The following is a 22,407-nucleotide window of genomic DNA, read 5'->3' as shown; positions in this document are numbered from 1 at the left end:
CTTTCTTCCTTCCTTTAATTCATCCTTTCACCCTATATTCTCATGATTTAAGGTATCTCTAATGTGCGTACTCTTTTTATGAACTATATAGTATTTGATTACGACTTTTCATTATTTTCAACTATTTTAAAGGAAAGCTAGGGAAATTATACTTTACAAAGGGTTCCCAAGACCAATTTTGCCAACAAAACGCAGCGAGGGATGTTTTTTTGCAAAATTGGTCGAAGGAACTCGTGGTTAAATACAATTTTATATCCTGAAAAGATAGTTGTACACAATTTTATTGTCTTTTGAGATGAAAATGTAGAAATTTGTTCACGAAAACTTTTTTATTTTACTTAATTGTCCCTAGGGACGTAAAATAACTGTTGGGGGAATTATCGGTCGATAATGTTGATGAAAAGGCGGTAAGAATAATATATCACCTGAACCCCTAAAGTCCTGGTTCCTGATTTGAGGAACCTAAGAATGTTGTTTACATGCTCTAGCTGTAAATCCAGGAACCTGGAACCAGATAACAGAACCCACTCCTGGTACACTACAAAATAGAATACAGGATTTTTTTATAGTCAAAAAAATTATAAAAGACTAGCTTAAGTGCCCGGCATTGGTCGTGAAATTCAAAAAAAAATTTTATTTAAAGAAAAAATTCCATCTTGAAAAAAAAATTTCAGTCAATTTGGTCCCCAGCTATTGCTAACATTTAAATATATATAAATGAGTGAAGAGCTTTATTATATGGATTAATACAAAATTATATTTAAAAAAAGTATAAAGTTGATAATTTGACACAGATACTTTTTTGTCCCTAAAGTTGGCAAACAAAACTTGTGAAGTTCTTAAAGTAGAGAATCCACAACAATATGAAATACTTGGCAAGCACATAAATGTTGGATTTCCTTAAATACCATATTCCTAAATCATCAGATATTTTCCAGTACATTAGTCCAATTCACATTTTGAAAACCCAAAGTCAGTTTGAGAGTGGGGAAGGAAAATATTGCCTCCTTTAGATTTTTTCATGGTAGAAAAAAATAATTAAATAAAAAGCAAAATTGCAAAAATTGTAAAAATCCATGAATGCAATATAAATTAAAGGGGTTGTAAGATGCCCCCTTTTAATATTAATTTTATGATACTAAACATAATATTAATCCTCTGATACTAAACATAATATTAATTTTATCATACTAAACATAATATTAATCCTATGATACTAAACATAATATTAATTTTATAATACTAAACAAAATATTAATTTTATGATGCTAAACATAATATTAATTTTATGATACTAAATATAATATTAATCCTCTGATACTAAACATAATATCAATTTTATCATACTAAACATAATATTAATTTTATGATACTAAACATAATACTAGTTTTATAATACTAAACATAATATTAATTTTATGATACTAAACATAATATTAATTTTATGATACTAAACATAATATTAATTTTATGATACTAAACATAATATTAATTTTATCTAAACACAATATTAATTTTATGATACTAAACATAATATTAATTTTATGATACTAAACATAATAATAATTTTATGATACTAAACAAAATATTAATTTTACTTCAAACTAGAGAATGGGAAAAGGACAATAAAAGCCTTTATTTTAAAAAAATGAGTTTTATTAATTTGTAAAATTGTAAAAAAATCTAGTAAACCCTGAATTACAAACCTTTTTGAACAGCTACAATATGTTGCTTGACGTCCATATTCTCATTGACCTTCATCTTCCTGGAGATACTGATGGGTTTATGTGTATCCTCATCTACATCTAATCCACTGAACACAGATATTATGTAAACAAATTAACAATATGTAAATAAATCATCTTCAAGCTTTTTTACAACTTGTTTGTTTAGTATGATTTACAGGACTGGCGGGGTTCAACCAAAATGTGTTTTTTTTTCAGTTCTTTTCATATTTTATTCTTTTATTTTTTTAATCCCGTTGACTGACCTCAATAAAACGAAAAGAAAAGTATTCAGCGGTACACTCGAAATAAATGTACGGTTCGGACGAAAAGATGGGTGCCTTCCCTCCCTCACACAACCTACTTCATGCTTCCCACCTCTACCATGTTTCTCAACCTTCCCGTGTTCTTAAACCTTCAAATGTTCCTCAACCTTCCCTTTTTCCTTAACTTCCCTTGTTCTTAATCCTTCCCATGTTCCTCAGCCTTCCCTTTTCCTTAACCTTCCCTTTTTCTTAAACCTTCCCTTTTTCTTAAACCTTCCCTTGATCCTAAACCTTCCCTTGTTCCTAAACCTTCCCTTGTTCCTAAACCTTCCATTGTTCCTAAACCATCCCTTGTTCTTAAACCTTCCCTTGTTCATAAACCTTCCCTTGTTCATAAACCTTCCCATGTTCTTAAACTTTCCCTTGTGCCTTAACCTTCCAATGTTCCTAAACCTCCCTTTATTCTCAACCTTCCCTTGTTCCTAAACCTTCCCATGATCCTCAACCTTCCCTTGTTCCTAAACCTTTCTTTATCCCAAAACCTTCTCTTGTTCCTCAACCTTCCCTAGTTCCAAAACCTTCCCTGTTTCCTTAACCCTTCCTGTTTCCCACCCTTTATCCATATATTTCCCAGAATAGAAATAGATTTCATTCTCCCCTGTGGCCTATTCCTTCTTTCAGGTTTTATATAAACTTGTGGATGCATTGAGGTTTGGGAATTGAATCTTCAGGACCTGCACTGTGTAGAGATGGGCATTGTGTTTTTTTGAACGAACGAAATTTTTTGTGGAAAAAGGGGTCGTTCAGAAAAGAAACGAATGGTGAACGAACAAAATGAATTGTTCAGAGAAATGAGGAAAAAAATTCATTTTTTAAATGAATGAAAAAGAAACACAAATGAACGATTTAAAATCAAAAACGCACAATTTTTTGGGAACAAAATTTTGAACGAACGAACGAAAAAAAGTGGAACGTGCCCATCTCTAGCACTATATACATGTGTAAATTATGTGAAAAGAAAAAAAAGTTGTTTAAACAAAATTTGTTTTTAAATTTTTTTCCATCAATAAAAATAGTATTTTAAACCACAAAGCATGGAGTCGAAGCATTTACAGGACACAGCAAACCTAATTTAGCTTGATCTAACCACTGCTCAGTCGCTTAGCCTGTTTATCATAATATAGAATAGAAAAAAGAATATACTTGATTACTCAAACTTTAATTAATTAAATGAGTTTTTAATGGAGCATTGTTTGATTGTGTATTGTTTACAATTTGCCTTGTTGGTATGTTTACAAGAGGAGGGGATAGATCCGGTAGTATTGTCTGTAGAATCCGCCTCTCAATACCACCTAAACAATATGTATTGTCTGTAGAACCCGCCTCTCAATACCGCCTAAACAATATGTACTGTCTGTAGAACCCGCCTTTCAATACCACCTAAACAATATGTATTTTCTTTAGAGCCCGCCTCTCAATAGCACCTGAACAATATGTATTGGCTGTAGAATCCGCCTCTCAATACCACCAAAACAATATGTATTGTCTGTAGAACCCGCCTCTGTATACCACCTAAGCAATATGTATTGTCTATAGAACCCGCCTCTCTAAACCACCTAAACAATATGTATTGTCTGTAGAACCCGCTTCTCTAGAACTCCTTAACAATATGTATTGTCTGTAGAACCCGCCTCTCTATACAACCGAAGCAATATATATTAACTGTAGAACCCGCCTCATAATACGACCTTGCAATATCATAATTTCATTAATTATTCAAAAAAGAATGGTTAAACTGTAAATACATGGTGAGTTAGGTAATTTCAGTTTTTTTAAATATGATAATAAGAAAATAAGAAAAGAATGTTATTTTTTTGTTTGTAATAAATCTATTTTTATAAGCCTAGGATCAAACAGGATTTATGAGATTTGGAAGCTCATAAAATCTTATTATAAACCCCAGCTTTAATATTCTGATTTTGTTTATTAAATGAAAAAATAAAACCTATTCTTAGAAAATGTAGTTACATGAATATTTATCAGAATTGATCGCAGTCAAAGTTTAAAGGGACAGTAAAGGGAAAATGAAAGGGGGTATAGGCTGAAAGCTAATCACTTTAGCTCTTGATCGCGACCCATGAAAGTTATATCTGATGTTCCTGTCTCGAGAAACTGATATAAAACTGTATTAAAATTATACGAAAATTCGTGTATGTAAAATTTTGAAAATCTGAAACTTAAATCACGTGCCCAGAACTATCACCAATGGCAGAGCAGTATACTGGTCACTTGTCTCCGCCTGTATCACGTGACCACTTTACTGCACTGCCATTGTTGGAATTTCTGGTCAAGTAATACGGACGTAAAAATAATATTATGAATGAAATCTATTGAAAATAGAAATAACAAATATAAAAGTAAACCTAATTTACAATTAGCTTTCTCTGGGATATCATCGTTTTCAGATTGGTTGCTTATTTGCTGAATATGATCTGTTTAAACCTACTACTTTTATACAAAATTGTATATATATTAATTTTCGTATATATTTGACACAGTTTTATATCAATTTCTCGAGATAGGAGCATCAGATATAACTTTCATGGGTCGCGATCAAGAGCTAAAGTGATTAGCTTTCAGCCCATACCCCCTTTCATTTTTCCTTTACTGTCCCTTTAAGGGATGATTTTTGAGACTATTTCGTTTATTTCCAAGATGAAAAGAGCCTGTTTAAAAATTACCAAAAGTGGAAAAGTTCTTAACGGTTTAACCAATAAAAAATAGATATTTTACTTGGATTCTCAAGAAGATTAAGAAAGCCTACACCCGGAGCAGAACTGTTCAAGAGCTGGAGCTGGAGAAAGGATTTAGAAGTGAGGTTTACTCCGGGTTGTAGTTTACTCCATCCTGTCTCCGGGGTTCCATACTCCCAGCTACTGCTGCTATCCGGAGTAGATAGGTTTAACACAGTGTAAACCTTAATATAATATCAAGCCTGATACATCAATATATCATGTATATATTTATCTTTCTTTTTATAAAAATATTTTTCAATATATTTTTATTGTAATGATTATTATTATTGCTGTCACCTTTTTATATTAGTTTTATTATAATTAGCATTAATCATTACGTTATCAATACAAAAAAAAACATTTATAGACTGTACCTGGTTTTTGGCAACTTTTTTAAAATTTTCTCCGAGTTGGTAGAGAGCTGTTTGAACAGGTTTATGAGAGAGAACATTGGGTTCGGGGAACATCCAAACCGTCCAAGCACTTGTATCTAAAAACATTACAAATCTATATATATATATATAAAGTAGTAATCTCTGTTTGTTTGTTTGTATGTCCGATCATAACTCATGAACACTTGGATCGATTAGCCTCTTGTTTCTATTGGGAAATGTGTCACTTCAAATTAAGTGTGAAGCCCTTTATGTTAATCATGACGTACGTACTTCCTGTGCATGAAGTGCCTGGTGGGGAACATATTTGTGTAGAGCCTTCTGAACAGATAGTTAATCCGGGACCACAGGATACACTACAATTCCAAGCCAGTGGGTCAACACACGAATTCAAGGTTTCACAATATCTAAACATTTCATCAAATGAATGTTCATTGTTCACATCTATATATAAAGTAGTAATCTATTTGTGTCTGTTTGTATGTCCGATCATAACTCATGAACCCCTTTACCAATTTGTCTCAAGTTTTGATTGGGGAACTAAAGAGAACCACGGGAATGTTCTTAGATTGGTTTTGAGATTCTAAGTTGAGTGGCAGTAGTTTTATAGGAAAAAATAGCTAAAATCGCAATTTACGACCCAGTGCGGGTAAACGGTGGAGTATCGCAGCGCACCGCTTGTTTCTCAATCTAGAAAAGAATAAAATATATGAGGAGAAGTATGTGTAGTTTTCGTTTTTTTCTTTTAAAATCTATTATTTTGTAGATTTATATTATCTTGTTCGTGGATTTTGTCCGTGTATGAAGGAAGACGATATTAACTCTGCTAAATTGAAAAATTTACAAAAAATGCGATCACAGTAACAAAAGCCAGAGTACGAATTTTGAATAAACAAAAAATGACAATACAAAAAAACATTAAAAATTATTATTAGTATTGAGTACGGGAATCGAACCAGTGAACACCATTCTGGACACCAATCCAGTTACTGGCTGTGGACGAGTGTGCTTAACTTCAGTGATCTGACACTCTCCACCCACGTGGATTTAACGGTTCTGTTCTTATTCCAGAAAACTGGGACTTTCGATCACAATTTAATCTATTAAACATAAATATTTCGCCCTTTTTCGTTAATACTTTTTGCGTGTTTTAAATGATAAAGTATAAAACAAACAACTCCTGTATTGTTGAATTTTAGACCAAAACGCGTTTGATTTGAAATTTGAAATATAGAGGAAACCGTATGCATCTTACTCCTGGTTATTCCTGGGTGTACCCCACTCTACTAAAACACCCCACCCCACCTCACCCCACTGGTTTAATAATGGCACCTTCATGTAAGATGATCTAGTAACAACAAGAGAAATAACTTTGTTCAGAAAAGTTTCTAACAGATTTTAAAGCTTATGTCTATTATTTGTCAAAGAAAATGTGTCACGTATGGCGTGGGTTTATGAAAATGAAAACTCTAAAATTATTAATTTCCGAGAGTGGTCTCATCATATTTACTCCGAGATTAGATAGTACTTACTCTAATCCTCTCCTGCATCCTGCAGAGCCGGTTATTCCGTCCTCTCCTGAACCTGAACCTGGTCCAGGTGGAGGTAGTGGAATACCTCTACACTCTCCTCCACAACATAAAGATAGAGGTGGACAACTAGAAGGGGTCTCAGGACACATCTGAACAATTAACATTTTTTTTATATTTTCAGGAAATTGTTTTTGACTTTGCTTTTACATGTATTTTTCTATAATGATATTTTTGTGTTTAAATTGAATGGGTTCCATTTATATATATTATATAATACAGGATATGGAAGGAAGAGGCAGGAAAGCTTTAGTTCCTGTCATATAACACAAATCCAATTTTCATGTGTTCTACTCCTTCAACTTTTAAAGGTTTATTTTAATTTGCGAACTAATTTTTAAGTATTCATTGAAAACCTTAAGTAATATTTTCAATAAGTTTCTCCGGCTCAGGGGGGGATCAAAATATTTTTATCCGATTAGTTTTACTAAGTTTTCCATTCTGCATTAAAATTTAAATTATACCAAATATAATTCATAAAAATACTAATTCTGTAGAATGAATATCTTTGGTAACGCAATAAATTAAATCCCGAACTTTGATTCCATGAATAGGTCTATAGAGGTATCCTTAAGCAGTATATACTGGAGTCAGTATTCTTTAGATAGACATGAAGTAGGTCCGGAGGTATCCTGGAGCAAGTATTCTCTAGCTATACCTGAACTGTGAGTAGGTCTGGAGGTATCCTAGAGCAAGTATTCTCTAGCTATACCTGAACTGTAAGTAGGTCTGGACGTATCCTGGAGCAAGTATTCTCTAGACATACCTGAACTGTGAGTAGGTCTGGAGGTATCCTGGAGCAAGTATTCTCTAGCTATACCTGAACTGTAAGTAGGTCTGGAGGTATCCTGGAGCAAGTATTCTCTAGATATCCCTGAACTGTGAGTAGGTCTGGAGGTATCCTTGAGCAAGTATTCTCTAGATATACCTGAACTGTGAGTAGGTCTGGAGGTATCCTTGAGCAAGTATTCTCTAGACATACCTGAACTGTGAGTAGGTCTGGAGGTATCCTGGAGCAAGTATTCTCTAGATATACCTGAACTGTGAGTAGGTCTGGAGGTATCCTGGAGTAAGTATTCTCTAGATATACCTGCACTGTGAGCAGGTCTGGAGGTATCCTGGAGCAAGTATTCTCTAGCTGAGTAAAATATGTTTCTTCTGATGAAATGTTGCTTGATGTACAATATCTAGACCCTTCTGTTTTACAGCAACTGTAAGAAATAAATTTAAAACTTTAGATTAGAGTTTTAAATAAAACTGAATGTTTGTTCTCCGGGGTTGTCTATTGTTGTGAACAATGACAACCGGGTTTCTGAAAAAGATACACAACAATGATGAACATCCCTAAGAATTCAAATATAACGGATTTTTTAGTTCTCATGGACTGGGTTATTATACAGTTTGTACAACATTTGCGACATCGAAAGAATTTATAGAATGTCTTTTTGACAATTTGTTGACGGTTTTTATACTTTATACTTTAATCTCAGTAATTGTAAAATAAATGAATGCCATGACATAAAGGGGAACAGTTTTAAGGTGCTCCATTTATTTATTAAATTAAAAAAACATGTTTACTGCAATCCTATATCAGTAGGTTTGGAAAACGACATTTTATAAACTATTTCGGTGTCTCCTAAGTTCTGGATTTAACTGAATGTATTTTTAATGAATGCTAAAAATAAAATCATTAAAACTCTGAAAATTATTCGTCAAACATTTCGACAATCACGACATTATTTCTAGCCTAAGTTCAAATGGAGTAATTGGCAAAATATTACTCGATTTTAACGTGAGAACATGCACATCCTGGTTCGAATAATGAACAAAGATTATTGTTAGGATCGTTTAAAAATTTAAATCACCCATGAAAATCTTATAGTTTCTTGCAATATCTCTACAATATATTACATCGTTATCTTGGGATTCTATTCAACGAAATATACTCAGTATTTTTTCTTTGTTAAAAATTCTCAAATTTGGATTTTTTTTTTTACAAAATAAAACTTTCAATTTCTTATTTTTGTGTAAAGGAATTAAGTCTTTGCCGCTAGCTCAAACTTTCTAATCTCTATATATTATCAACCTGATGTTGTAAACCTTTGATAATTCAAACTTACATTATTCATTATTTTTTCTTATTATTTTTACACATTATTAAAAAGTGATACCTTTGATTTTGTGAACAATGATTTGAAAGAATGCATGTTGAGAAATCAGGTTGGGTTAGGGGGGATATTTCCTCATTGCAACAATCTTCAGCACACGTCGTTCCACACCTGAATAGGATAGATGAAAAAAATTAGAAATTTAAGGTAACAAATGGAAAGAAAAATAAAATCGATTTTTGAAAGAACAAATTTAGCCTACGTTACCCCCCATGGTGCCCATGGGTTCCCTAAAAACGGCTTTTCATTCGGCTCAGTCGCTTGGCAAGCTATTATAAGTAAATGAAGTAAATAACACGTAAAATTAAAATCTATAACTTCTAAAGTTTGAGAAGAACAAAAATGTTTTAAATTTTGTAATATGTAATCAAATAAATATGCTGTTTCATACTTGTGCATAAAATCAAACCGCGAGGAGCTACTAGGTTACAAAGTTGTACCAGTAATGTTCTCTGTTTAGTTAGCAGTGAACTTGTTCATTACCTAAAGGACCAGTTACGTTACCGGTACTTTAAAAGTTCAACCAACCAACTTTCAAGGGATGAAAAAAGAGCTGAAAGGTCGGCAGTCCTTTTCTTTAAATTTGTTTTCAACCAAATGTAAGGTGTGAACCTCGGATAAAAAAGATGAATTTTGTTATAAATAAAAGTCGAATTTCTGTGGAAAAAAAGGAAATTATTATTCGAATAATGGAAGAAATAAAAGAATATTGTTGTATAAAGCCTGACAAAGCTTTTTATCTTCGAGGACTGATGAGAAGTCAGGAAATGTAAATGTATGTAGATTACTGCATATAGAATCATAATTGATATTTACGGTCTATTGAAAATTCTACAATATCATTCTATACATATATAAAGTTGTAATCTCTGTTTGTCTATTTGTCTGTTTGTCTGGGTGTCTGTTTGTCTGTTTTTTCCGATCATAACTCAGGAACCCTCGAACCGATTTGCCTCAAATTTGGATTGGGGACCTCGGGAGAACCAATGGGATGTTCTTAGTTTGGTTTTGATATTCTAAGTTGAATGGATCGACTTTTATAGCAAAAAGTTAGTTTCCCGGTAAAAATCGGCTAAGTGCGGGTAAACGGCGGGAATAAATATGAGTACCCTGTGCAACGCTGGGTCCCCAAGCTAGTAACAATATACATATATTCCCTGGAAGAGATAAAATAAGCCAAAAAAAATTTCGACAAATAATTAAGAATGTTTAAAAATGTACGATAAAAGAAACCGTAGAACAGATAACCCCCCCCCCCTCCCCCAACACACTCCTATTTTCAAATCGTTAAACTTGAGTAAAATAAAACCTTTCCTCGTAAAAAACCCGTTCGGAGTATAATTGTTATATAAAAATAAAACAAGACATTCCTACACATGTTCCCTATGACTGCCAAACGGCTAGACTGAATGGGCTGACATTTTTTTGATGACACTCGTGGAGGTGACAGGATAAAAAATTGAAATGTTCTTTCTTCAAAAATTCGAGAAAAAATTTGTAAGAATTTTTTTTTAAATTTGATTTTACATAACTCCACATGGAACACCGGGCACTTCAGCTAGTTTGTATATAATACAAATTATCAAAAACCCAAACCAACAACGGTTTAATATTTACTAAATTTAATTTCTGAACAACACACCACTTAAATCATCCACAGTGGCAGCATTTATGCATTTATTTCGAAATTCTAAAATTCAAGTTTCTAAAATTTTTTTTTTACTTTCTATCATTTTTTTTGAACACAATCGACTTTCTAATATTTATTTTCCTTGACTTCTCCTTAGCCCATTATTCTGTCTGTATTGGAGAAAATATATAGAAAATAATATGTCATCCACAAGAAATTATATTAAAGGCCATTGTTCATGTTAAAAGTACATTCATATTACAAGGGTCTGTACGTGAAATTCACACCAGAAAATGTTCATTTCAATAATTATATATTTTGAGCTCGAGCAATCTAAAAACAAAAATATCAATTTAAAAAATTAAAATAAAGAAGTGGGAACAATCCATACATTCCATAATTCACTTTTTCATTAAAAATATTTGATTAGGGAAAAAATCTCAACATGGTTTAAGTTTTTACTTTTGAATAAAGAAATCAGGCCAAATTCCTTAATTTTCTCTTTTGTTGATCATCATCTTTTTTGAACTTTTCAAGATTTGTAATTGAGAAGATGGGGAAACTATTGCTGGGAGTGGGGTGTGTGTAAAATATTGTATTTAATTATACAAGCTTCAAGAAAAATGTACCTCTACAAATATTTTATATCTCCAAATATTAATTAATTTAAAAAAAATAAAAAAAAAATAATAGGCTAAAATGTTTCTTTGATATTTTCTGGATATTTTTTAATGGTTAGGAAATTATTTTTCTAGATAAGGTATTGTAATCTATATAATGAAGCTCTTCGTTCATGTAAATTTATATGTTAGCTATAGCTGGCCAAACGGCTAAACCGAATGATTTACATCATTTTATTTGGAAACCCACGGGTACACACTGGGGGTAACATAGGCTAAAAAAATTTAAAAAATAATTTTCTCCAAAATCTAATTTTTCTTTTTTAACCTGGACTATTTTTCAAACAAAAAATGTTATTCCACGGGCAATGCCGGGCACTTGAGCTAGTTTTCATATATTTATTGATAAACCTCCAAGGTGTTGATACTTAGTATGTTCAGAGTTTAACAGAAGTTTTATATTCGAGACAAGCTTAGCTCTATAAAGTTCTCTAATCTCTTCTCAGGTTCTCCGAAAACTATTTACTTCCATGAACAGAAAGAGAAAATTTAAAAACTTTTTCACAAAAGTCGTAGATATCACTTATATAATGTTATTCATAATAAAACTATCATTTTAAGGTAAGAATATAAAACTGAATATATTTTATTTCAAAATAAACTATTCTTTGTTTTATGACCTTGGCAGCAAGCTATCTCTACTTAGTCTAAGTTTTCAACAAAGTTTTTTTAAATATTCTAAATTGAGTCTTTCCCACAAACTCTGAATGTCTAATCCCTATATCCTTGAAACCTAATGTCGTAGACCTCAGATAATTCAAACTATAAAATCTGTAAGATCCATTTATCTAAGTTTGAAATATCAAAGGTTTACACCATCATTCTGCAAAGATATAAAGATTCGAAAATTTGAGTTTGTGGCAAAGACTCATATCCTTTGAAGAAAAAAATTTAACTGATATATTATCACGTTCAAGTTATCAGGGACAGTCAACAGAAGGAAAAGAAAAAAAGGAAGAAGATAGAAACGATGACAAGAAGATGAAGCAAATCAGAATTTATAAAATTCAAAAACACAAAACAATATATAAAAAAAATATATTTTCAAGTTATCAGAAGGTGGCATTAGTTGAATCTGTTATCTTGAATAATATAGATTTGTAATATAGACTTTTCTCTTTGCAATTTAAAGTTTGAAAACTTCGTAACTCTGTGCAGAGACTGATAAGTTAATGCTGCATTCGGGGATTGAACAAAAAATTGTGGGGACTTAATTTTTTTTATTTATATAACCGGATGAGCCTTTATCTGGTCAAATAAGTTTGTTTTTGTTTTTATAACCCTTTGAGAAGGATTGAAACTTTGCCACAAACTCTAACTTTCAAATCCCTACATCTTAACAACCCAATGTTGTAGACCTTAGAATTTCGAACTATGACTTCTGTTATATCAAAGGTTTACATAATTTGGTTGTAGATATATAGGTATTAGAAAATTGGGATTTGTTGCAAAGACTCAATTCCTTTGTATTTTGAAAAAACAAAAACATTGGAAACATTTGGGAAATAATCTAGTTTTCAATTAAACGAGATCTTAAACATAAAATAAATTTTTGCATTAGATCTCATTACATGTTTTCCATCAACCCTTTGCTTCGTAAGGGCAGTGGAAGGACATGGGATATCCTTGGGCCACCTCTTGAAAAACTTGCAGTTATGATTAATATATTAATACTTTACAGGGAAGTTTTAGTTCAAGGAAATTTTTTTTACCATGCAAGGGTTCCCTAGACGAATTTTCCTACAAAACATCCGCCGCATATTTTTTGGTCTGGGTAACCCGTTGCTAAGTAAAATTTTTAATTTGCCGAAAAATTAGTTGTGAAAATTCACGATTTTTTTTCACGAAAACTTGGCAGCGCGGTAGGTATTTTACATTATTGTCCTGAAGGACGTTAAGTAACCTAACATCCCGCAGTTAGGAGAATCATGGGTTAATAGTGTTAATTGTTGAAAAGGCGGTAATAACCATTTAATTTCTTCATTACAGGGATCCAGGAGAAAATATTACATATCCGAGGATTCACAAGACCTTGTTGAGTTCTAAAGCAACATGATGTTGTTGGAAAGTTTGAGAAATAAATACCTGAGAAGACCAAGTGGACATGTTCCAAGATCTTGTTCCTCCAGGGTTGCATTAATACAGCCCAGTCCTTCAGGTACACATCGTCCTATATCCAGGCAATAAACCTGAATTCAATTAATTAAAGGGACTGTAAGCCAAATTTCAAGTGACTCTTCCTTCAAAGATTTACAGAGTTGCCATTGAACACTTTGTCTGAATAGTAATACATGAAATACTCATCATTTATTCTTTGAAAATTAATTATTTTCTACAGTGGTTTCCCTGAAAATTGACTTTCGGATTTATGTTTCAGAAACAATGGAAGAAAATGTCGAAATAAAATACTCTTTAAACTTGAAAAAATATGTATCTGATAAAAATGTGCACATCCATATCGTGTAAATATAGTGCATTATGATGCAAAGTTTGCTGATTGCTGAATGGGATTTTAATGCATTTATATTCAAATATATTAAAAAAAAAACTAATTCTACAATTTTATCAAACAATTAAGCTTGCAGGGTAGGTTACCTTGCAGTACGAATGTTTCAAAAAATGCAAAAAATCATGACATCCTAAGACTACTGATGGACATCATTTTTAGGTTTGTTGCTAAACATTCATCTCTTTACAGTTTGAAAGGTGAAATTACAATTAATCGTTTTGAAAAATTGTTTTATTGAAATTTTAGTCGAATTTTACTTTGCTTAATTTATACAAAAAGCTTACTTTTCAAGCATACAATTCAAAAAAGATTAAATATAACAAATTTTTGTGGAGTCTCTTGAAAGTAAAAAAAAGAAAAGTTTGAATATTTAAAAACGGGCCTCACAACGATGCGTATATCATTACACATGACACATTAAATGTACAATCAAATTGCTGTTGATTAGCTGAATTAGTGTCTATATTTCTATGGTGTGAATGTACAGAGTTACAAGCAAAAAATGAGACTTCAGAGACGACTGTACAGAATTTATACTGTCTATTTCTTTAATTTCATGATACCCTGCAATTATGAACTTGGTTCTTTATATGACAAATCATTAAAATATTATATGCTGAGGCAGACGGCTTAATTTAACAAATGTGATTGTAATTTTTTCTAAGTTTTTGGTCGTCTTTTCAGTCTCATTCTTTATGGATAATTATGTACGTGAACTGTGTTTTACTGTTTACACAATGCTGAACATTATTGATTGTTAAAAGAAAGATCTGCAAGATAAAAACGTGATCTAGCCTTATATATATTTAAACAGCTAGAGAGGGAAGTTTTCATGTCAATTTTTACAAAATATACGCTTTCTCTGGAATTAAAACTAATTAACTATTTACATTTTTTACTTTTGGGAAATATTATCGTTGGTTTTTATTATTATAAAATATGAAAAATTGTGAAAGTTATTTGCATTTAAGAAAATAACATGCAACATGCAAGTATGTCATAGATTTTCAATTTATATATGTAAAAAAGCATAGACTTATAACAAAAACGTTCTGGTATAAATTAGTTTGTTTTGTTTATTACAGTGTCTATATTGTAGATCTAAAAAAAAATGTTACAAAAAATATGATCTTTTATAAATTTTTTGTTTTGTTTCTCCATCTTCTGTTTATTACATTTAGGCTTAAATAAAAACTTAATATTGCTGGAATAAGAATATTTTATGTATACGTATGTGTGTGATCGAATGTAAGAGGAAATAGTGGGGGCGATCACGCCCCCCCCCCCCATCATTTGATTTACTATTCGGAGGAAAGGTTTATTTTGGCTCCTCGTCTACTTTATGTAAAACACAGAACAAATGAGTTCCAATATGGACTCCGTTCCAAACTTTTACAGGGAGACAGGGGAAGAAAGAAAAAGTTGGTGAAACATTGAAGATTTATGTTTAGACATTTACAAAACTGTTTCGTGTTCAGAGCCGGAAAGTTAAGAGAGTTTCGTTGAACGAAACTTCCGAGTTTTCTTTTTGGGGTGGATAAGTTTCCGTAGATTTTATTTTAAGAAATCAGAAACCAAAAAGAGATTTTAAAGAATATTTCTTTTAAAATATTGGTATCTACAAAACTTCCTGACCCTATTCATGAAACCAGGTTTCCGATACAATTTTAAGTGGAACCAACCATATTTAAGCCGCGGCTTAAATTTAAACCGCCGCTCAAATTCTTTAAATTCAGCCACGGGTTTCATTACGATACTCTGTATTCCGCTTCAGGCTCTGTCGTACTTAAATCAGTTTTCATTAATAATTTTCAAGTTTATATTTTAATTTTAAATTAACATGAAAGACATTGGGTCAAGAATGCAGGAATATGTCAGGAACGTACATAACATGCCACCAATAGTATATTTCATACACTTTACTGAATTTTACTGAAACTCTGGCAGATTGTGAATTTGTGATCAAACCACGTTCTCTGGAGGTTTTCTGTGGAGATTTTAAATATTTAAGAACCGTTCGATTTTATTAAAACACTCCTTTTCATCCGTATACTGGGTTACTCACAAAAATTCTTTTAATATAATAAAATTCGATGATGATGATGATGGACCAATCCTCTTTGAAGGAAATAATGTAGATGTTAGTTCGACAATTTATATATTTCGGTCTGGGTTGACCCTTGTCTGTTCTAACGATAAAATAACCAACAAAATCAAAGATAAAATACGTTCCCCAAGAATGCGCGAATTTTAATTCGAGGTTAAAAGTTCTGTAAAATAATGAATAGCTACTTAAATATTAAACTCTCTCAAATTTAAATTTGAATTTCCCGGGAAAATCTGAACCAATCAGAGAAAAGAATTATTATGTAACTATTGGTAATCAGCTGATTTTGAAATTTTAAATTACTTACGTGCAAACATTAATTAATCTAAAACGTGAAATTTATTAAATCAAGGTTTTTACTTTTAAATATATTGTAATTAGTTGAATGCCGCTTACCGCGCTGAATGATGATATGCAAATAGGGAATAACTCTGTGTTTAAATTTTAACTCGTCGATCGCGGCGAGTTAAATATTTAACCACAGGGTTAAATATTTAACCTCACGGTTAAAGTTCAGGTTTAAATTAAATTAAAATTTAAGTCAAAACTTTTCGTTCTTTAGTTTTAGACTCAGATTAATTAACAGATCAGGATTAAGGATATCACATTCTAAAGTTTTCAGCTCTGGTAGATTATGTAATCTAAGTCTGAAATATCAAAGGTTTACACCATCAAATTATAAAGATGTAAGGATTGTGACAAAAGCTTAATTCTTTTCATCTTTACATGTACGAGTGCAACGATTAATTTAGGAACAAAACACTTGAATTTCTACAAATCAAGTTTTATAAACAATATTTCGGTGATTCTTTACATTTCCAGTGACTGCATGAATTTTGTTTCTCATCCCGATTTTAAATCACTTTTTGCCCCAAACTGTGATTTTTCAAATCCCTATATCTTTGCAACCTAATGTTGTTAACCTTATTTCAAAATTGAACTTCTGTCAGATCAAACAATTTAAGAATGAAATATTAAAGGTTTACACCATAAGGCGTCAAAGATTAAGGGATTTGAAAATCAAAGTTTGTAACAAAGACTTAAATCCTTATTTTGCCTAAAATCTTGTTCTTGTAAGGTAAAAAGAAGAAATTGTACCAAAGCCTCAAAGGAATGAGTTGTATCAGAGATGTAAGAAAAAGTTTGCAGCTCTGAAGTGGCATCATAAATCTGTTTGTAAAAATTTGGAAAAAAGCGAAAGTATTTATGTCTTAATTCACCAGCCTTTTAACAAAGATATTAAAAGCCTGAAAGGTTTTGTTTTTTACTGCACACTCTGGGCTGTAGTAAATTTGAATTCGAACAGGACCTGCCCAGTTTGTACCGGCCTGCCAGATAACAGAGTATATTCCCATGGCGCGTTCAGACTTTTTACAGTACCTGGCCTAATTCTGGCCTATTTGACCGACCCCACTGGCTTAGTCCACTATGTGCACATTGCAAACATAGATAAATAAATAAACATAGATAGCTTATGTACGCAAAATCACTATGAATTGTACAGTCAGGGAACTCATACTTCTAGGGGTCAAAGTGTACTTCAATGATAAGTGGGGTGGTTTGGTGTTTTAATAGAGTGTAAAATAACTCCGGGAATGGAACTAATTGAGCAACAATATTTTACTGAGAAATATATCGTATTGACGAGAACTGAAGAAGGACATGAGAAGGACTAAACTAACTTAAATTTCTCTCTACAGAACTCATGTACACCACAAGTACTAAATGACATAAGACCAGCCAATGTTCACAACCGACCTAGTTGATCTATATAATAGGAATATCTTTAAAACATCTCTGTCTTATGCGCAATCTATCTTTATCTATGATTGCAAACCCAAGACTTATAGACTGATAGCATAAGAAGGAAAATTTAGAACAAATAGGATTTAGTTAAGTAAGATTAGATATTTGATATTCCTAAAAGATACTTCGTGTCTTCAATAAGAATGGTTTTTATAAACTTGAGGGTTGATATTTAGGTCTCATCTCCGACTGGACAGACAAGCTAAACACGAAAGTAATAAGTAAAATGGTAAACTAAGTTAATATGGTTTTCAAGCTACAGAAAAGTCTACTTCTACTCTATTCTTTATTTTTATGAATAAAGGGTTTTTTAAAAAAATCATAATTATGTGCACTAAAAATTATACATGTTGTACAAAATATTATAAAATAATCCATGAATCAATAAATGATTCCTGGATTTATTGTAATAAGAAAGGTTTTATAAGATTGGAAAGGAATTATAGTTTTGTGTAACATTTAGAACATTCACTCAATCAACGAATCGAGCAAATCGAAATACAATAGAAATAATTATAATCCCCCCCGCCCCCCCCTTCCACCAACTTTTTCCGTCTGATCATTTCAAAAGATAAGTGGAAATTACATTAGTACGTTTTCAAGGTTAAATATTAGAATCCAATCCATTCAATTTCGGAGAGTTCAAAATCAGTTTCTTGATCTTTCAATCAATTTTAGTTTAACTCTGATGAAGTCTAACTTGAAAGGAATTCCCTGTAAATAATCTATAAATCTATTAATTAGTATTGCATGCATAAAACAATATGATAACACACTGAACACGGAAAATGAAAAACACACCAAAACATAAAACAACTCTGGCTTACTGTTCCAAATGGGCATCTCTCGTTTTCTTCCTTCTCCTCATCTTGGTGATTAAAGAAGTCACAGTTGGTAACACATGCTTGAACTGCCAGGCAGTAGGACTGTCCGGCAGGACATGTCCTCCAGAAACCTTCATCGTCGTCCTCTTCTTCTAATGCTCGTCCTGGTCTTTCACAGTTCTCTTCACAGTTCTGCGATTTGAAGCAGTAAACTGTTCCATGAGGACACTCAAGTTCATCATCTTCATCATCTTCATCATCGTTGTTCAGACCATCCTCTTTCCTCTGGTCATCAAATATACAGGTTTTGTACTGCATACAGTAAATCATACCTGGCGGACAAGAAACTATATTGGAGAAATATTCATCCTCATCCTCATCATCATCCCAGTCCTCTACCCTGCAGTCCGAGGAGCATCTTTGGGTCTGGATACAGTAAATTTCTCCAGCCTGACATTTGATTATACCTGGTTCATCTTCATCGTCTTCATCTCCAACCCATACACCACAGCTTGGAGAACATTCTCCTAGTTCTAGACAATAAACTTGTCCTTGAGGACACATCCGTCCTTCTAACTCCGGGTCCACTGGGATGAATATCTCCTTGATTTCGGTTCGGTTGAGAGCATCCTTCTTCTTCGAACATTTAAGTCTTGAAGTGCATTTATTTTGGTTTACACACCAGTACTCATCATTCTCCTCATCACAAACCTGGATAATACATTCTCCTTCCTTCAAGCACTCAAGCAGAGGCTGACACCATTCTTCTCCGAGCTTGCATTCAGTCTGCCGTCTCTCCCTCCTTATCTCAGAGTCCTTCTGCCCTTCCTCCCTCATGGTATCAGGGTTGGCCTGCACTTCCTCTTTAATGGTCTCGGAGTCGATCTGCCCTTTCTCCCTCATGGTATCATGGTTGGCCTGCCCTTCCTTCTTCATGGTGTCCGAGTCAATCTGCCCTTCATCCCTCATGGTGTCAGGGTTGGCCTGCCCTTCCTCCCTCATGGTCTCAGAGTCAAACTGCCCTCCCTCCACCTTGTTATCTGGGGGTACCCTAGGTTCTAGGTTTGGTCGAGGAGTTATAAACTCTAGGCATGAGTTGAGTAGACAAGTGTCCTTGGAGCAGTCAATACTCTCTCCTGCACATGTACCGTCAACCTTCTTCTCCATACAGAAGCTTGGTAGACATTTCTGTACTGAGGAGCAGTACACCTAGTATACAAATATAGTACATAAATAAGACCTGTTAAAGGGACTGGGATTCAAGTCAACCTTCATGCACTAATGAATAGTTGGATTCAAAACGGTATCCTTACAACCTTTATCTGATTAATAATGTGGAAGATATTGTCGTATGTCTAGGTTTAAACGGTTTTAATGCGCAAGTCACTGTTGAAGAGAAACCACAATTGAAAATAATCAGTTTTCAAAATTATATACATTTATAGATGATTCATACTTGATCAGAAAAAGTGTTTAAGGGTACCGTTGTGAATCGGGCATTGCCAGTTTGCAAGGGGAGTACAGTCCCTTTTATTACATAAAATGTTTAAACCCTCATATTGTATAAACATTTTTTATTTAAACATGGGAGTAATTGCTAGAAACGTAAACTCTTAATGTTTTCGTCTACGTGGTGGTTTTGAATGCTCCTGAACTGAATTTGATAAAAAAAAATATCGAGGAGGGATAAACTAGAAAAAATCATTACTTTGTATTATTTTTTTGTTCTTGTGAAAACGCATTTAAGGTTTAAACAAAGCATAATTTTTTACTTTCATGTTTATTCATTCTAAAATACATCCGTCAGTTCTCTAAACTTCATATTATTTTAACTCTAAAATAATCTTAAAATCAATAAAATCTTGAAAAGAATTTCATCTCGAATATTTGTTCGTATATAATTGCTCGGGTTCAGGATATTACAGAGGAAAGGTTTATGAAGGCTGTAAAAAACCGGATATTTTTACTTGGAATTTGTAGACTAAAGAATATTTTGGGGAAAAAAATCCCTAGAGATGCGGTAAAATATATTTTTTAACCATGATATTTTGATGATAAAGATAATTGCATTGAATTAAAATCGATATTGAATCTAAACATGGAATCAAATATAGATAAACATGGAAAAATGGCAAGATAAAGGAATTGAGTTTTTGTCACAAACTCTGATTTTCTTATCTATCCCTATATCTTTGCATTTCAATGTCGGAGACCTTAGATATTTTAAACTATGAATAATTTTAGATCAAATAATGATAGTTTGAAATATCACAGATTAACACCATCAGGTTGAAAAGATTTGAAAATCACAATTTGTGGCTAACACTCAGTTTCTTTTTAAGATACTTTCAACTATCAATAATTAAGAAATTACAATAAAATTTAGAAGATCATTATAAAATCTTCCTGCTGCATGGGATTACTAGAAATAACAAGGAATATATTTCAAACTCAATTATTTTAAGATTTATCTCAGCTCCGAGAAGTGACTAAGCATCTGCTTTCGAACAATGAGAGATCCAAAAAAAGAAAATCAGCATGCAATGCGCACTTCATTGCGTCATATGAGTTGAGTCGTTGCCACAAACTCAAATTTAATAATCTCTATATCTTTACAACCTGAGGGTGCAAGCCTGTGAAATTTCAAACTTATATTATTTGATCTAACAAATTAAATAGTTTGAAAAAGCCAAGGTCTACGACACTGGGTTGCAAAGATATAGGCACTAGAAAATTAATGTTTGTGGCAAATACTCAATTCCATAAAGTTTTCCTGCGAATATCAAGGCATTGAAGATTAGTGCCATCTCATTCAACAGTTCGGACATCTGAGCATGAAAATTAAAAATTAAAAATTGAATACTTACGAAGCCTAGATTACAGGACTCCTGAGAGGATAATCTACTGGAGATCAACAGAGGCAAGAAGAGCAACAATCCTGAGAAAATAACCAAATATTAAAAACACAGTTGACGAAATAATCTTTAGAAAAACTTAAAGGGAATTTTGATTAGATATTCCTGCACAAAAAGTATAAGCAATTTTTAATGAAAATGTTCACGAGATAGTCCTGAAGAACAAACAAGCTATTAAAGGGACTGTTAACTAAATAATCCTGAAGAACAAACAAGCTATTAAAGGGACTATTAACGAAATAGTCCTGAAGAACAAACAAGCTATTAAAGAGAATGTTAACAAAATAGTCCTGAAGAACAAACAAGCTATTAAAAGGGACTGTTAACGAAATAGTCCTGAAGAACAAACAAGCTATTAAAGGGAATGTTAACAAAATAGTCCCAAAGAACAAACAAGCTATTAAAAAGGACTGTTAACGAAATAGTCCTGAAGAACAAACAAGCTATTAATGAGAATATTAACGAAATAGTCCTGAAGAACAAACAAGCTATTGAAGCGAATGTTAACTAATTAGTCCTGAAGAACAAACAAGCTATCAAAGGGAATATTGACAAAATAGCCCTAAAGAACAAACAAGCTATTAAAGGGACTGTTAATTAAATAGTCCTAAAGTACAAACAAGCTATTAAAGGGAATGTTAACTAAATAGTCCTGAAGAACAAACAAGCTATCAAAGGGAATATTAACGAAATTGTCCTAAATTACAAACAAGCTATTAAAGGGAATGTTAACTAAATAGTCCTGAAGAACAAACAAGCTATTAATGAGAACATTAACGAAATAGTCCTGAAGAACAAACAAGCTATTAAAGATAATGTTAACGAAATAGTCCCGAAGAAAAAACAAGCTATTAAGGAGAATGTTAACTAAATCGTCCTGAAGAACAAACAAGCTATCAAAGGAACTGTTAACTAAATAATCCTGCATAACAACTCAATAAGTAAGCAAGTACTGTAAATTATAGAATTATCCAGAAAATCAAACAGATTTTTATTGGATTG

General features: G+C 32.4%; 1 protein-coding gene across 1 annotated transcript in view; it reads right to left on the bottom strand.

Moving 5' to 3' along the window:
• Positions 1–22,407, bottom strand: part of LOC111705339 (uncharacterized) — a 58,310-nt gene that overhangs the window by 29,321 nt on the left and 6,582 nt on the right. Inside the window, exons 2-13 of the mRNA XM_023477838.1 lie at positions 21,358–21,428; positions 18,494–19,699; positions 13,330–13,433; positions 8,938–9,045; positions 7,857–7,977; positions 6,710–6,858; positions 5,451–5,584; positions 5,160–5,275; positions 4,784–4,967; positions 3,270–3,342; positions 1,707–1,813; positions 426–538 (exon numbers count right to left, since the gene is read on the bottom strand). Coding sequence (XP_023333606.1) covers positions 426–538; positions 1,707–1,813; positions 3,270–3,342; positions 4,784–4,967; positions 5,160–5,275; positions 5,451–5,584; positions 6,710–6,858; positions 7,857–7,977; positions 8,938–9,045; positions 13,330–13,433; positions 18,494–19,699; positions 21,358–21,428 — 2,486 coding nt within the window. The remainder of the gene's footprint in view (positions 1–425; positions 539–1,706; positions 1,814–3,269; positions 3,343–4,783; positions 4,968–5,159; positions 5,276–5,450; positions 5,585–6,709; positions 6,859–7,856; positions 7,978–8,937; positions 9,046–13,329; positions 13,434–18,493; positions 19,700–21,357; positions 21,429–22,407) is intronic.

The sequence above is a fragment of the Eurytemora carolleeae genome, unplaced genomic scaffold (genome assembly GCF_000591075.1).
Source record: "Eurytemora carolleeae unplaced genomic scaffold, Eaff_2.0 scaffold320, whole genome shotgun sequence".
In the NCBI taxonomy this organism is placed as follows: Eukaryota; Metazoa; Arthropoda; class Copepoda; order Calanoida; family Temoridae; genus Eurytemora; species Eurytemora carolleeae.
This window is presented reverse-complemented; position numbering and strand designations above follow the sequence as displayed.